At 41.4% G+C, this 15,099-nt stretch overlaps 1 protein-coding gene across 3 annotated transcripts in view; it reads left to right on the top strand.

Annotated features, from left to right (window-relative positions):
* LOC117394167 (collagen alpha-1(XXVIII) chain-like) overlaps positions 1-15,099 on the top strand; it is a 63,405-nt gene that overhangs the window by 18,534 nt on the left and 29,772 nt on the right. For all 3 annotated transcript variants that reach the window (XM_059012133.1, XM_033992203.3, XM_059012126.1), the window contains exons 9-14: positions 3,716-3,784; positions 4,156-4,224; positions 7,258-7,326; positions 7,607-7,675; positions 7,773-7,841; positions 11,062-11,130. In XM_059012133.1, the coding sequence (XP_058868116.1) occupies positions 3,716-3,784; positions 4,156-4,224; positions 7,258-7,326; positions 7,607-7,675; positions 7,773-7,841; positions 11,062-11,130 (414 nt within the window). The remainder of the gene's footprint in view (positions 1-3,715; positions 3,785-4,155; positions 4,225-7,257; positions 7,327-7,606; positions 7,676-7,772; positions 7,842-11,061; positions 11,131-15,099) is intronic.

The raw sequence follows: 15,099 nt of genomic DNA, 5'->3' as shown, positions 1-15,099 counted from the left end.
CTGTTACTTGGGGGGGGGGGGGGGGGAAATTAAGTAAAAGTCAAAGTATCCTTCTAGAAAACTACTTGAGTAAAAGTACCATATCTTAAAGTAAAAAGTAGCCGCCCTTAAAATGCAATCTAGCCGGCAAAAAAGTGTCATGAACACACCCTCAGTGTGCTGAATGAACGAGTAGCAAGATGCTTCTGGGAAATGTAGTGGAGTAAAAAGTACAATATTTTCTAAACAAATGTACTTGAGTAAAAGTACAAGTATCCCAAAAATAAAGTACTTAAAATCACAGGTATTTAAACACATCCCGAAAACAAATAGTTACGTAGTGTAACAAAGTATTTCTACTTTGTTAATTTCCACGCCTGCTTGAGCGATATCATACAGCTTCATTAAACTGGGTTTCCACAAAGTTGTAAGATTGTGTTGAAGCACCGCAGGTGCAGCCTGCCTCATTTGGCCACCAAAAAATGTAATAAAAACTATAGGAAACGAAACAAAAACACAAAAAAACAAAGATAGAGTTACACAAATACAAAACAAAATACAAAAAAATTCCATAAGAAACCACTATGTACTATTGTTGTATTATTTGCTAAACATTTTTTGAGTATAGTACAAGTTTTCCCACAGAACCGTAGCTTTAGCAATTCTGATCAAGCTAAAATACAAGCACTTTAGGTGAATGATATAAAAATGATCCAGTCATTTAGTACAGTACATTTTTTAAATATTGATAGTATATCTAAATCAGAGTACCCTACTTGCCCGCATTTCCCACTAAATAAAGAGATTATTATTATTATTATTATTATTATTATTATTATTATTATTATTATTATTATTATTATAATACGTGACTCCAAACTCCACAGGGACGGTGCATGGCTTTTTGAACAGATTCGTAGAACTATTTCTTTTTCATGTTTTCGTACTTTTAAAACAAATCTTGCTCAATGAATTAGGCTCAGGCCTGGTGTTGTCGGTAGCCTGCAGCAATAACACAGCTCTGCTAATTTAATAGATATTTTCGTACAAACATTACTTTTTTCCTTGGTAGGTACCCATGATAGATGCTGCTTAAAGAGTAAGTAGCAGGGTTCCGAATAATATAGCGTTATACATCCCCACATATTGCTACAACTGTTTAAATAACGTACCTGTCATTTCTTTTCATTTTTAACATCCAGGCAACTTTTTACACTTATCTCTTTAAAGTCTGTTTCAAAGCTATTTTCAAAATGCCCACTCTAGTGCACTGGGGTTTGAGATGTGTCCTCTAAATCACTGGAGGAAGAGAAAAAAAAAAAAAAAAGAAAACATAACAGCAAGTGCTCTGGCTTTTCTGATCAGTACCACATCATGGATTGTCATTGCTGTGCTACCTGTTTGAATGTGGGCAATAATCCTTACACTATCAGTGCACTGGAGCAGACATTTTGAAAAGAGCTTTGAAACAGACTTTAAAGTTATAAGTGTAAAATGTTGTCAGTATTAACAAGGAAAATAAAAATTACAGGTATTTAAACAGTTGTAGCAACACGCAGGGACGCGTAATGCTATGTTTTATGGAACCCCACTACTTACTCTTTAAGATTAGTGTACAGTGAATTGCATCTTATTGCTAAGGGACAGAAAAGTCTAGGCTTAAAGCAATCAGCTATCCAATGACCAATCAGCTTTGTTGTTTGTTTATTTATTTATTTATTTATTTATTGCAAAGGGTATTTATTTTTATTTGTAGCAGCTTCAGTATTTTTTATAACCTTGCTCATAAATCAACTTAATTATAACACAATTTTTATGAGTCAAATGGCAGTAATTAAAAAAAAAAAATTAAAAAACACAATGAAGGTATCTAAACACCCTATACTGTATGCTTATTTTTCCTATTTGGTCAAAGAACCTTGTCATGGCTACTTCCAGCAGATCTCAGATAATAAAGCATGGCTTGGTACAGCCTTAGTTAGAGCAGAAGGTTCTGCAAGGTTACATCACAAACAGGATTTTCACTGCTGAAGCCTCATAAGCATAAGGTATGGCTTCTGGACATGTTTCCATGCAAAAAGGTTTTTGGTCAATTGTACGTTATTTTAGCATGAGAAGGCGATTTACCCACCCTTTAAAGTCGTACTTCCTATAACGTGTGGAATGTGCGTGGTATGTACGCAGAAACAATGACTGTGGATAGTGAGTGTTGACTGCATGGAAACCCGGCCTGTGATGGGATCGCATCGCTGTTCGGTTCCAACAGCCACATGGCATAGATGACTTACATGGGGACTAAAGGTTTCATTATGACTTCATTTTCAAAGTCAAATTTCTGTAAATTTGGGGGGGGGGGGGGGGGGGGGGTAGTTTCTCTAAGATTTACCTTTTTTTTTTTACGATAAAAAGCCCTATCCTTTTACAGGACTGTATTGGGGCGATAAACATTGGTAAAACCACTTGCTATTTTTTTTTTCTTACCAAAAATAATAAATTTCAGAAATAACCTTGTCTGTGTAGTTTTTATACTTGCTGTCTGTCCCGTCCCTGTTCCGTTCTGAATGGCTAGGGGTCGCTGTCAGTCAAATCAGTGGTTCCTTAATAGGCTAGTGTAGTTTTACCGTCAGTCATTTCATCCTGTCCTGACAGATCTCGTTGGCTGAAGCAGCGCTAGAATGCTCTCATTCGTTAAATGTCTGTCAATCATCAGAAAGACTGTGCACTCTCATTTGCCGGCTGTAGCCTGTCATTCAAAGCGCCTACTTTGAAATTAGCGGGTTAAGGTGTGGGTAAGCGTTTGCTATTATAGGTATATACAGTGACAGTTACTAGTTTGATTTGAAAATTGGGCACAAGAGGAAAACACTTAATGAGTATTGTGCACAATACCCTGATCGACGACAGAAGTCTCCACGGCAGGACGAAGCGGGCCAGTCTGCCTCGCCTCCAGCGAGTCCAGCTGTGCTAAGGAGAGGGGTGGAGCTCGGAATAAGTGCAAGTTAGTTTTGTTGCATGTAGACTATGATAAAGGGGTTTCTCTAAATGAGACGTTTCTCAATGGCATAAAAAGTCTGTTTCTTTAAAAAGCATAAAGGTCGATTTCACCCATGCTCTGCTTGAATTGAAAAATAAAGATCGACAAAACGGTAAATTCTTTCAAAAATAAACGTCGATAGTAATCGTCGATTTAGCAAAAAAATAAAAATCGAATAGTAGCAAGCATAGGGGCATTATAGCAAGGGTGTACTGTATATATATATATATATATGAAGTATGTTGAGTTTTTAAATCAGATTTTGCAATGAAACCGAGTATTTTGCAATGAAGTAGTGTAACAAATAAATACATCATTTTCTGACATTGAAAAAAAAATCATTACTGTCAAGGCCATAGATATAGCAGTGATCAGATATAAAGTGCCTGCTTGTAACAAGAATATATAAAATGCCAAGTTTTTGAAATGCAAAATACTTTATTGTATTAAAAGAATACCTTGCCACTAACTAAGACTGTGTCTTAGAAATCTACAGATGGTTTCACAAGCCCTGATTAGAACTGGTTTTGGACTGCCTTACCTTACCACTCAGGTGAGATAGTCCAAGATTAGTGCTAATGAGGGTCTTGAAACAATACAATGAGTGCATCCTGTTCAGTAAGACATACTGAGGTGGAACGATTCCAGTAAGTGGTATTGGAAAACACTGAGAGGTACAAAACATCTTTCTTTTCTTTCTAGGGGGATTGTGGTCCAACTGGTGCCTCTGGTCCCCCAGGCGATAATGGTATTGGATTTCCTGGGCCGAAGGTGAATAGTCGAAATACTGTGAAAGCCTGAGACAGCGAGTGAGGGGTTGAACATTTAGGGTGTACTGTACCCCTTTTCAGCCACCTTTGTAGCTGGAAGTAAATGTTGAGGAAACTGACACGTTTGTGCAATAGGAAGCAGAAAGGCTATGCAGTTATCAAAAATACCAGTATCGTCCAGTTTTACATCATTTTAAAATAATTTGCACCATTATTATTTGTTGTTCAGCAATGTACTAAAGTACTGGGTCATTTTAGCTTTTCAGAAGGATTATTCTGTAAACTGAGTTCTTACCAAATATGTTCCATGTTTCTTTCCCCTACTTATTGTATTAACTTTATATTCCTGTTCGGCACTGCTTGTACTTGCAGGGGGACAAAGGTTCACAGGGCAGACCTGGGCCTGCTGGTCCAATAGGCATTGGGGAGCCAGGACTACCAGTAAGTATACATCTTGACCCAAGAGGCTCGGAAGACCGCTTCTCTTTGGGTAAATATGTTCAAGACGTCATCTTTTTATTTTTATTTTATTTATTTATTTATTTTTTATAAAAATTTAGTCGTCGCCAATTTTTTACCCCGATTTTCTCCCCAGTTTAGCATGCCCAATTATTATCTGTATCCCCGGCTCACCACTCGCAACCCCCCCGCCGACTCGGGAAATGGCGGCTGGAACACGTCCTATGAAACGTGCTCCTGCCAAGCCGTCATTTTTCGCACTGCAGATCCACAGCAATGCCACCAGACCTATAGTGCCGGAGGACAACACAGATCTGGCGGCTCCACTGCAGAACCACAGCGCCCTATCGGCCACAGGGGTCGCTGATGCGCGGTGAGCCGTGGATTCCCCTGCCGACCTAAGCCCTCCCTACCCGGGCAGCGCTCAGCCAATTGTGCGCCGCCCCCTAGGAACTCCCGGTCACGGTCGGCTGTGACATAGCCTGGATTCGAACCTGCGATCTCCAGGCTATAGGGCACATCCTGCACTCTGCGCGAAGTGTCTTTACTGGATGCGCCACTCGGGAGCCCCCTCAAGACATCATCTTAATCTTAGGTGATGAAAAGATGTCGAGGCAAAACCCAAATTTCAACAGTTTGTCATAGATTAAAATATTCTGGTTGCATTTCATTCATTCTTTTTATCCCCTGGAGGGTAAGCAGTAGTGGAGGTGGGCACACCTTTTTATATTTTTACATATATCTAGAGAACCACTGTAATAATACATTGTGTTTAGCTCAAGCTATAGAGAGCGATCATAAACTAAGGGTATAAGAGGGTATCTGTCACGGGTGCCATCGCTTTTTGACAAAAGAAACATGTGGACAGTGTAAATAAGGTGCTTGTATAGCACACAATGTTCAGTTGCAGTTATACTCTGTGTCCTACATAAAAACAAGGCGCTGATCATATTCTATAAGAATATACATAACTACCCTGGTGTCTAATGCTACTGTGCTCAGCACAGTTTTTCGTGCCTTAATAGCTACGATAATATATGACTGAACAGCTTTTAAACCACCTCCTCTTCCTCCATATTCAGAAACATCTGATTGATTTTACAGATCTGTGACCGGGTAGCGTCACTGGCAAGGCTCATTATCGGCAGGAGGAATACTCAGACACAAACAACTGTAGTTTAAGCGCTCTCTCCCCTCCCCTCCCCTCCACTCCACAAACTCACTGCTCTTCAAAACTCCACCACAAATGATTTATCTTCCCTTTTATAGCATGTGACTGAGCTTAACTGATCCTCAATTAATCAATTAAGCTCCAGCTACATTCTGCACAAGGATTTGGCAGAGATGAGAATGTAACCCACCCGAGTCAAACTTAAATACCACCCCCCCCACACACACACACACACACACACACACACACACACAATATTTACACTGGCAGGGATCTTAGAAATGTTTTAGGTAACAATTGTGTAAAGCAGTGGTTTTCAAACTTTTTAGGTCCCGTACCCCTTTCCAAAAAATCTAGTCTACCGCGTACCCCCATCTGAGATAGTCACAATATACCTATGAAAACAGAAAAAAAATGATCTTTTCTAATCACTAGGCTGAAGTACTTACTGATGTTACCTGAAAATATATATATATTTTTTAAAAATGCTTACCTAGCAATGTGATGGATGTGCCTGCTTTTTGTCACAGATTTCAGTAAAACTACACCGATTAGTAAACAATGCAGCCCATGCACAAGGGTATGTTATTGTGTATTTTAAAATGAACAAATAGGACTTCATTACAAAAAAATGTAAGTGGGTCATTAAAAAATAAAAATAAAACAAGCCTCGATAAAATAAACAAGCCTCGATTTGCTGGCTCAGAAGGCACACAGGGAAGAAGGAGGTGCTAGAGATGAGCCAATTATTGTTCATGCAGACTGGCTAAAAGAATTGAATCTATTCAGTCTTGAACAAAGAAGACTACGCGGTGATCTGATTCAAGCATTCAAAATCCTAAAAGATATAGACAATGTCGACCCAGGGGACTTTTTTGACCTGAAAAAAGAAACAAGGACCAGGGGTCACAAATGGAGATTAGATAAAGGGGCATTCAGAACAGAAAATAGGAGGCACTTTTTTACACAGAGAATTGTGAGGGTATGGAACCAACTCCCCAGTAATGTTGTTGAAGCTGACACCCTGGGATCCTTCAAGAAGCTGCTTGATGAGATTCTGGGATCAATAAGCTACTAACAACCAAACGAGCAAGATGGGCTGAATGGCCTCCTCTCGTTTGTAAACTTTCTTATGTTCTTATGTGTTTCCCTACACCCCCTCATCCTCTCCACTGCTCCGCTATGGGCCGACAGGTCATGCCTTCCCTTCACTCTCCGCCCTCCCGTGCCCTCCTTCTCTTCCCTAGCCCCTCTGTGGTGGAACCAGCTACCAGAGAACCTCAGGACTGCTCCGTCTCTCACTGCCTTCTGCCTCCTCCTAAAGACCCACCTGTTTAGACTGCACTTGTAGATCTCTCGATCTTCCCCTCCTACTATGCACAATACTTGCCTGACCCAAGCACCATGTTCTGGACCCTCACCTAATGCATTATCCTTGTGCTACTAATATGTCATTGTAGATATGCTTCCTAGTTCATATTGTATTTTAGTTGTACTATTGCACTTACTGTAAACTACACTTAAGGCTACTGCAGTTTACTTATAGGTTGTGCTTATAGGTCTGTAACAACCATCTGTGTTTGTGTCTGAACAGCAGAGTAAATTGTTCTAAGAGGCAAAGCAACACTAAGGTGAACTCTAGGTTTTCTCAGAACATTTTAATGTTGTTTTGTCTTATAAAGATATTGGGAAAATAATTATTTTGGTTGAAGGCTCTTATCTGGGGAAAACATTTCCCTTCTCAAGGTTGTTTACTTGGGTTGGTTTGCTGAAATCATTATCTTATTGTTGCATGGGTGTCTGATTAAATACCAGCTGTATTGTAATGTACACATGTTAATTAGGGTCTTCCAGGTCCTTCAGGGATACAGTGTCACAAAGGACCTCCAGGAGAAGGACTTCCTGGTCCAAAGGTCAGATATTGTTTTATACTATTTGATATAAAACCTGGGCACAAGAGTTACATGATTTTTAAATAAAATAAAAAGTATAATGCAAGACTCCCAACACTTGCACAAACTTGCACTTGCACAAAAATACACAGCTGTCAGGGATTATCTCTAATATGTGGGGGCTTAGTACGAAATTCTAAGAGGATACACTATATCCATACAAACTACCCTTTGCATATATGTTGTACTTTATAGAACTGACTTTGTTCTGCATTTGGTGTTTTTATTTTTTTGTTTTCAGGGGGACAGAGGGTACGAAGGACCCAGAGGAACGCGTGGTTTACCAGGTTTGGGGATTAAGGGTGAGAAGGTAAAAATATAGACTTTTTTAAATCCAAAGTTGTTTTTAATTGTTCTTTCTGGTGTCATTACAAGTTGTTTTTCTTTGCTGGTCTGTTTCTCTGCAGGGTGATATTGGACCTTCTGGGCTTCCTGGACCAGTTGGCTTTCCAGGAAGTGGGATTCAGGGACAGAAGGTGAACTACACTGTGATGTCGGAACCAGTGTTTTGAGCTGTTGATTAGCAACGTTTACAAGGGTGCTCATTAACTGACAAGCTTTTCATCTGTTAAAATGATTTGTAATGTTTGGTGTGACGCTTGCTTCTTTCATGATATCCCAACATCTAAATAGTGGCAGATCTAAATGCCACCACCGTTTAAATATTAAACTGATAACTTTACTTCTACGCATATATGCAAATGTTGTGATATATCAACCCAATTCAATTGGCTTTTTGCTGGGGGACAGCATTTCAGGAAGATATACGTTTATACAATAAACAGCATTTTTTATTCCGATTGACAACAAATTATTATTTATTTCTTAGCAGACGCCCTTAGCCAGGGCGACTTACAATGGTAGGCAAAAAAAATTCAAGCGTTACAATACAAGTAATACAATAAGAGCAAGAAATACAATAACTTTTGTTCAAGTAAAGTACAAGTTTGACAAACCACAATTCAATAATACAGCAGGTAATAGTGATAGTTACATCAGGATGTGATTAAATACAAAGTACTACAGGTTAAAAACTTGGCAGATTACAGTATTCTGAAGTACAGGATTAAATGCAGTAAAATAAGGGCTGATAAGAGCAAAATAAAGCACATTTACATGAAGGGTGATAGTGTCCCAGGATACAGAGGAGTTCTACAGGTGCTCTTTGAAGAGGTGAGTCTTAAGGAGGCGCCGGAATGTGGTCAGGGACTGGGCAGTCCTGACATCTGTAGGAAGGTCATTCCACCACTGCGGAGCAAGGGTGGAGAAGGAGCGGGCTTTGGAGGCAGGGGAGCGTAGCGGTGGTAGAGCTAGTCTTCTAGTGCAGGCGGAGCGGAGAGGTTGAGTGGGGGTGTAGGGAGAGATGAGGGTCTGGAGGTAGCTGGGTGCAGACTGGTCAAGGCATCTGTAGGCTAGTACAAGAGTCTTGAACTGGATGCGAGCGGTGATCAGGAGCCAGTGGAGCGAGCGGAGTAGTGGAGTAGCGTGGGCGAAGCGAGGCAGAGAGAACACCAGGCGGGCAGCAGAGTTCTGGATGAGCTGGAGCGGACGGGTGGCGGACGCAGGGAGGCCAGCCAGGAGGGAGTTGCAGTAGTCTAGGCGGGAGAGTACCAGGGCCTGGACCAGGAGCTGGGTAGCATAGTTGGTGAGGAAGGGCGGATTCTTCGGATGTTGCTCAGGAAGAATCTGCAAGTGCGTGCCAGAGTGGAGATGTGCTGGGAATAAGAGAGGCAGGGGTCCAGGGTGACTCCAAGGTTCTTAGCTGAGGAAGAGGGAGAGAGTGTGGTAGATTCCAGAGGAACAGAGATGGAGAGATTAGAGGAGGGGGAGGAGGAGGGAAAGAAAGAAAAGGAGGTCAGATTTAGAGAGGTTGAGTTTGAGGTGATGCGAGTGCATCCAGGAGGAAATAGCAGACAGACAGGTAGAGATACGGGAGGAGATGGTGGAGTCAGAGGTGGGGAAGGAGAGGAAAATGTGAGCATCATCAGCATAGAAATGGTATGAGAAACCATAGGATGCGATGAGGGGGCCCAGGGAGCGGGTGTAGAGAGAGAACAGGAGAGGACCCAAGACTGACCCTTGGGGGACTCCAGTTAAGAGAGGGTGGGGTGTGGAGGTTGCTCCACGCCAGGTTACCTGGTAAGTGCGGTTGGAGAGGTAGGAGGAGAACCAGGCCAGAGCAGTGCCAGAGATCCCCAGGTCAGCAAGAGATGATAGTAGAATAGAGTGATCAACAGTGTCAAAGGCAGCAGAGAGGTCGAGGAGAATTAGGACAGAGGAGAGAGAGGCAGCTCGGGCACATTTAAGTGAGTTGGTGACAGACAGGAGGGCGGTTTCAGTAGAGTGAGCAGAGCGGAAGCCAGATTGGAGAGGGTCAAGCAGAGAGTGGTTGGACAGGAAAGCAGAGAGCTGGCTGTGTACAGTCCGCTCGAGGGTTTTGGAGAGGAAGGGTAGGAGGGAGACAGGACGGTAGCTCTGGAGGGAGGTGGGGTCGAGGGTAGGTTTTTTGAGGAGGGGAGTGATAGAGGCTTTTTTGAAGGCAGAGGGGAAGATACCAGAAATTAAAATGGCTGCACATGTGCAATGTTTGTGGAATTACTTTGTATTTTCTTAAAACCCTTTTCCCCCACATTTACACACTGAAGTGAGTATCGATGAACCCACACAACAGTGCTGCATATGTATGCAATCTGTTCTATCAATCAGGAGTCTACCAGCAGCAGGTACCATACTATGCAAATTCTATATATCATTCATACAGTACATATATTCAGGTACTTCTAATAAAGGCAGAGGGAAGTGTAACAATTTATCCAGTTAGGCATTATGCTTATTTCTCAAATAAACTGAAAACCTTTTTTTAAAAAAAAAAACAAAAAAAAAAAAACACACACACACAAGCTGTTTGACATATCACTTCAGAAGGTCACAGACAGCTCTATCCTCACCCAGGTCATCCACGAACTGAATACTCTTTACATACAGATGGCCAGATTAAATTGGCAATCAATTATCCAATTTATCCCAGACACATTCTCACATGTTTTTGATCCTCCTTTGTGATTGGTTTTTAAGACCATCCTTGACATAATGAATAGTACACCCACACACTGATATAAAACTTTGAAAAGTGTTCAAATTATTCCTATTGTTACATGTGACAGCACTGCATGTCTAGAGTCATGTAATTTCAGTTAGCCTTTAGGTAGATTTTATATTTCAACTACTGTGTAAAACAACTGAATTATAACAAGCTAATTGACACATCGCTTTACAACAGGGGTCTCCAATCTTGGTCCTGGAGGGCCGGTGGCCCTCTGGTTTTTGTTCCAACTGTACCCCAAATTACTTAATTGGAACAATTGAGTGCTTATTGGCCCAATTAATTAATTTAGTCTACAGTTAGCAAAAACTGGGCGGGACACTGGCCCTCCAGGACCAGGATTGGAGACCCCTGCTTTAGAAGGACATAGCTTTCCTTTCCCCCACCCTGTTCATCCTCAAACTGAATTTTCTTAATATACAAGTGGCCAGGTTAGATTGGCAGTCAATTATCTCACATATTTTTGGTTCTCCTTTGTGATGGGTTTTTAACCCCAATCCCTGAGAAATAAAACAAAGTATTTACATTAAAAATGCTGAAAAGGACATCTCACATTATGTTGCTAAGGTTTTTTTTTATTTTTTTTTTTATAGGGTGAGCAAGGTCTTGTAGGCCTAATTGGTCCTAGAGGGCCACCAGGGATAGGATTTAGTGGCCCAAAGGTAAGTTCTGATAATTAATGCCGTGCAATCACCTGGTCACTGCATTCTGTAATATTTTGTATTCTGTATTTAATGATTTTAATATACCCTATGAAAGTTTGCCATATTTGCAGTTATCACACTTTTTCCAAGCTTACTGCATATTGTGCATGTGTTGCTTACTGTGCTTTACCATGCTTTACTATAGTGTTCTTTACTATGCGTATGCTTTACATTTCATTCACTAAAATGAATTACACTTTGCGTTATTTTTAACATGGTATATAGTGAATGGTTTTGTGTGTAAGGCATGCAACGCTCACTCCTTGTCTACAGGCGAGGTCGTTCGGGTTCGGGTAGCGCAGCCGCTGCCACCACCTTTGTTGTCCAGCGAGGTCTGAACAACACAAACCACTGATATTTATTTGCTAGTCTAATTAAAATCATATTGAATCAAATATCCTTCAGTAATTACAAACAGTAGCAGCAGTATAAAGTAATGTTGTGTAATCAAAGCTTTAGTAGAATGGGGGGGCTAAATGCGCACAATAAATGTGAGCACACCTAGAAGGGTTTAACAAATAATCATAAAGGAACTCCAAACTAAAGTGCTTAATAATAACACTGTGGAACACAATTTTTGTTCCTGGGTAGTAAGCGTTATTTCCTAATTGCTTATGCCTCAAAACTATAGAAAATGGCTATTATTCCCCACAAACTTTGCTTTTGTGACCAGGACAGTGATATTTTGAAATTTACCTATTTCCAATGAGAAAACGGGCGAATGTGTCTTTTCATTCACATAGTCAGAAAAAAACATGAATCCAAGTTAACATGTATTTATACTAAAGTAATACAAAAAGGAGGCTGTGTGGTCCAGTGGTTAAAGGAAAGGGCTTGTAACCAGAAGGTCCCCGGTTCAAATCCCACCTCATTGTGTGACCCTGAGCAAGTCACTTAACCTCCTTGTGCTCCGTCTTTCGGGTGAGACGTAATTGTAAGTGACTCTGCAGCTGATGCATAGTTCACACACCCTAGTCTCTGTAAGTCGCCTTGGATAAAGGCGTCTGCTAAATAAACAAATAATAAATAATAATAATAAAAAATGACTACAAAAGAAGAGTAGTTTTTCGAGACTTACGATTATACTGTAAATCACTTTCACGAATCAGCCCCCAAATGTAGTCTCCCATCATGTTCTCGTTATACTGTCCTTGGTAGCGGCGTTCAAAGTCCAGTGTATCCTGGTGGAAGCGCTCACCTTGCTCCTCAGAGTACGCTCCCATGTTCTCCTTGAATTTTTCAAGATGAGCATCAAGGATATGGACTTTGAGGGACATCCTACAGCCCATTGTGTCGTAGTTCTTCACCAGAGTCTCAACCAGCTCCACATAGTTTTCTGCCTTGTGATTGCCCAGGAAGCCCCGAACCACTGCGACAAAGCTGTTCCAAGCCGCTTTCTCCTCACTAGTGAGCTTCTTGGGGAATTCATTGCACTCCAGGATCTTCTTTATCTGTGGTCCGATGAAGACACCGGCTTTGACCTTTGCCTCAGACAGCTTAGGGAAGAAGTCTTGAAGGTACTTGAAGGCTGCCGACTCCTTATCTAGAGCTCTGACAAATTGTTCCATAAGGCCCAATTTGATGTGCAGTGGTGGCATCAGCACCTTCCGGGGGTCCACCAGTGGCTCCCACTTGACGTTGTTCCTCCCCACAGAGAACTCGGTCCGCTGTGGCCAGTCCCGCCTGTGGTAGTGTGCCTTGGTGTCCCTGCTGTCCCAAAGGCAAAGACAGCAGGGAAACTTGGTAAAACCGCCTTGGAGACCCATCAGGAATGCCACCATTTTGAAGTCTCCAATGACCTCCCAGCCGTACTCATCATACTTCAAGGCATCCAGCAAGGTCTTGACGCTGTTGTAATCCTCTTTGAGGTGCACCGAGTGAGCCAGGGGAAGAGACGGGTACTTGTTACCATTATGGAGCAGCACGGCTTTGAGGCTCCTGGATGAGCTGTCAATGAAGAGGCGCCACTCATTCTGGTTACAGGCGATTCAGATTGCCTCGAACAGACTGGTCACGTTGTGGCAGAAGCAGAGCCCATCTTGACGGGTGAAGAAGCTGGAAAAAGGTTGGTGACGCTTCCTCTGATCTGCGACTTGCACACTTTCAACCAACAAGTTCCACTGCTTGAGCCTAGACGTCAAAAGCTCGGCATAGGACTTGGTGAGACCAAGATCTCTAATCAAGTCATTGAGGTCTTTTTGGTTGTGGTAGTATGGGTTTCTCTCCTCAGCTCCACCTCTGAAATTGTCATCTGGATCTACAACGTCTTCCTCACTCTCTGACTTGCTGCTCTCTCTCTGGAGGAGTGGGTACGGGGAGCTCATGGCAGTGTGGCACCGGGGCGATGGATGAAGGAAGGTCCGGATACGTGATAGCAGGTGCATTCTTGCCAGTCCGACGTTTGGAAGGGTCCACCATGCAGAAGTAGCAGTTGCTTGAGTGGTCAGTGGGTTCCCGCCAAATTCTTGGGATAGCGAACTTCATGGCTCTCTTTTCCCCTCTGTACCATCCTACAAAAATACATTTATTTCACCCATGACTAATGTGTAAGAGATTCTCGCAACATTTTTCATATATGATATATTTTTTCAATAACATTGAAAATTGTAAAACATTTTAATTAAACTTTTACAATTTTAAAACTTAAAATTTTATAACATAAAATTCCGAGCAACAATTGTCCATCTTACCTTCCAGAGTTTCTTTGCAGTGCTCGCAGGTGAAATGAGGTGCCCAGGGTTTGTCTTGATCCCCGACAGGCATGCCGAAATATGCCTTGTAGGCCTCATACATCTTAGCAGATGCTTCCACGGAGTACTTTTTCGCTCTTGTCTTGATAAATTGGCCGCAGACATAGCAAAATGCGTCTGCCGGATGCTTGCAGCCTCTTGCTGTTCTGGAAAATAGGTAAATTTCTAAATATCACTGTCCTGGTCACAAAAGCAAAGTTTGTGGGGAATAATAGCCATTTTCTATACTTTTGAGGCATAAGCAATTAGGAAATAACACTTACTACCCAGGAACAAAAAAAAAAAAAAAATTGTTACACGGTGTAATCAAACTGCAAGACATCAAATCAAACTCACACACTCAAAAGAACATCATAAAACTCAATGTGCAATAACAAACCTACAATAAAAATAAACACTCAATAATAAATCCACACAGTTGCAAAACCCTTGTAGGCTGCGCTAACAACCCAGTCAGCAATCAACACCCCCTCCCCCAGATTTCAATAACATACAAGCAGACTGCAATAATACTTTATAACGTAATCCTTCAGTTCTAATGTCCCACCCCATTAAACTAACAATTATAATAAATATTTAAAATATAAATTTACATGCAGTACTATTCGAGGGAAAAATATCACAACCGCTACAGGAAGAAGGTTTTGTCTTACTTAGTTTGGTCGGTGAACCTGCACATCATCTGCAGTAAGTTGAAACAGCCAATTCAGATCAAGTTCGCTTTCGATGCTACATACGCCTTCAACCACAAACGTCCAGGTTTAACTTTCCAAAATCCGTGGCATAGTATACCACAAAAAAACTCTCGAACCAATTTCTCTCTTTACTTACTTATTTCTTTCTTTTTTTCTTTCTTTCTTTCTTTCTTTCTTTCTTTCTTTCTTTCCTTCCCGAGCGGCGCTTAACTCAGCGCTCCCGTTTTGCATCGCAACCCCCCTCCTCCCATTTCTCCTATACCTTTATTTCCCCTCCTAACAAGCAACTAATTTTCTTGATTAATTAAAATGATCAGGACAATACAAAACAGGTGACAGACATTACAGGCATATCAGGGCTCAAGATTGTGACTAAAATAGTCGCCAATGCATTCAACATATTTTCGGCGAGAATATTTTTTATGCTAGGCGCCATTTGTGCTTAAAACAAAATTGACAGTGTCCTTTAAAAAAAAAAAACT

Source organism: Acipenser ruthenus, chromosome 3 (genome assembly GCF_902713425.1).
Source record: "Acipenser ruthenus chromosome 3, fAciRut3.2 maternal haplotype, whole genome shotgun sequence".
Taxonomy (NCBI): domain Eukaryota; kingdom Metazoa; phylum Chordata; class Actinopteri; order Acipenseriformes; family Acipenseridae; genus Acipenser; species Acipenser ruthenus.
Note: the sequence above shows the minus strand (reverse complement) of the source record. Positions and strands in the feature narration are given on the sequence as shown.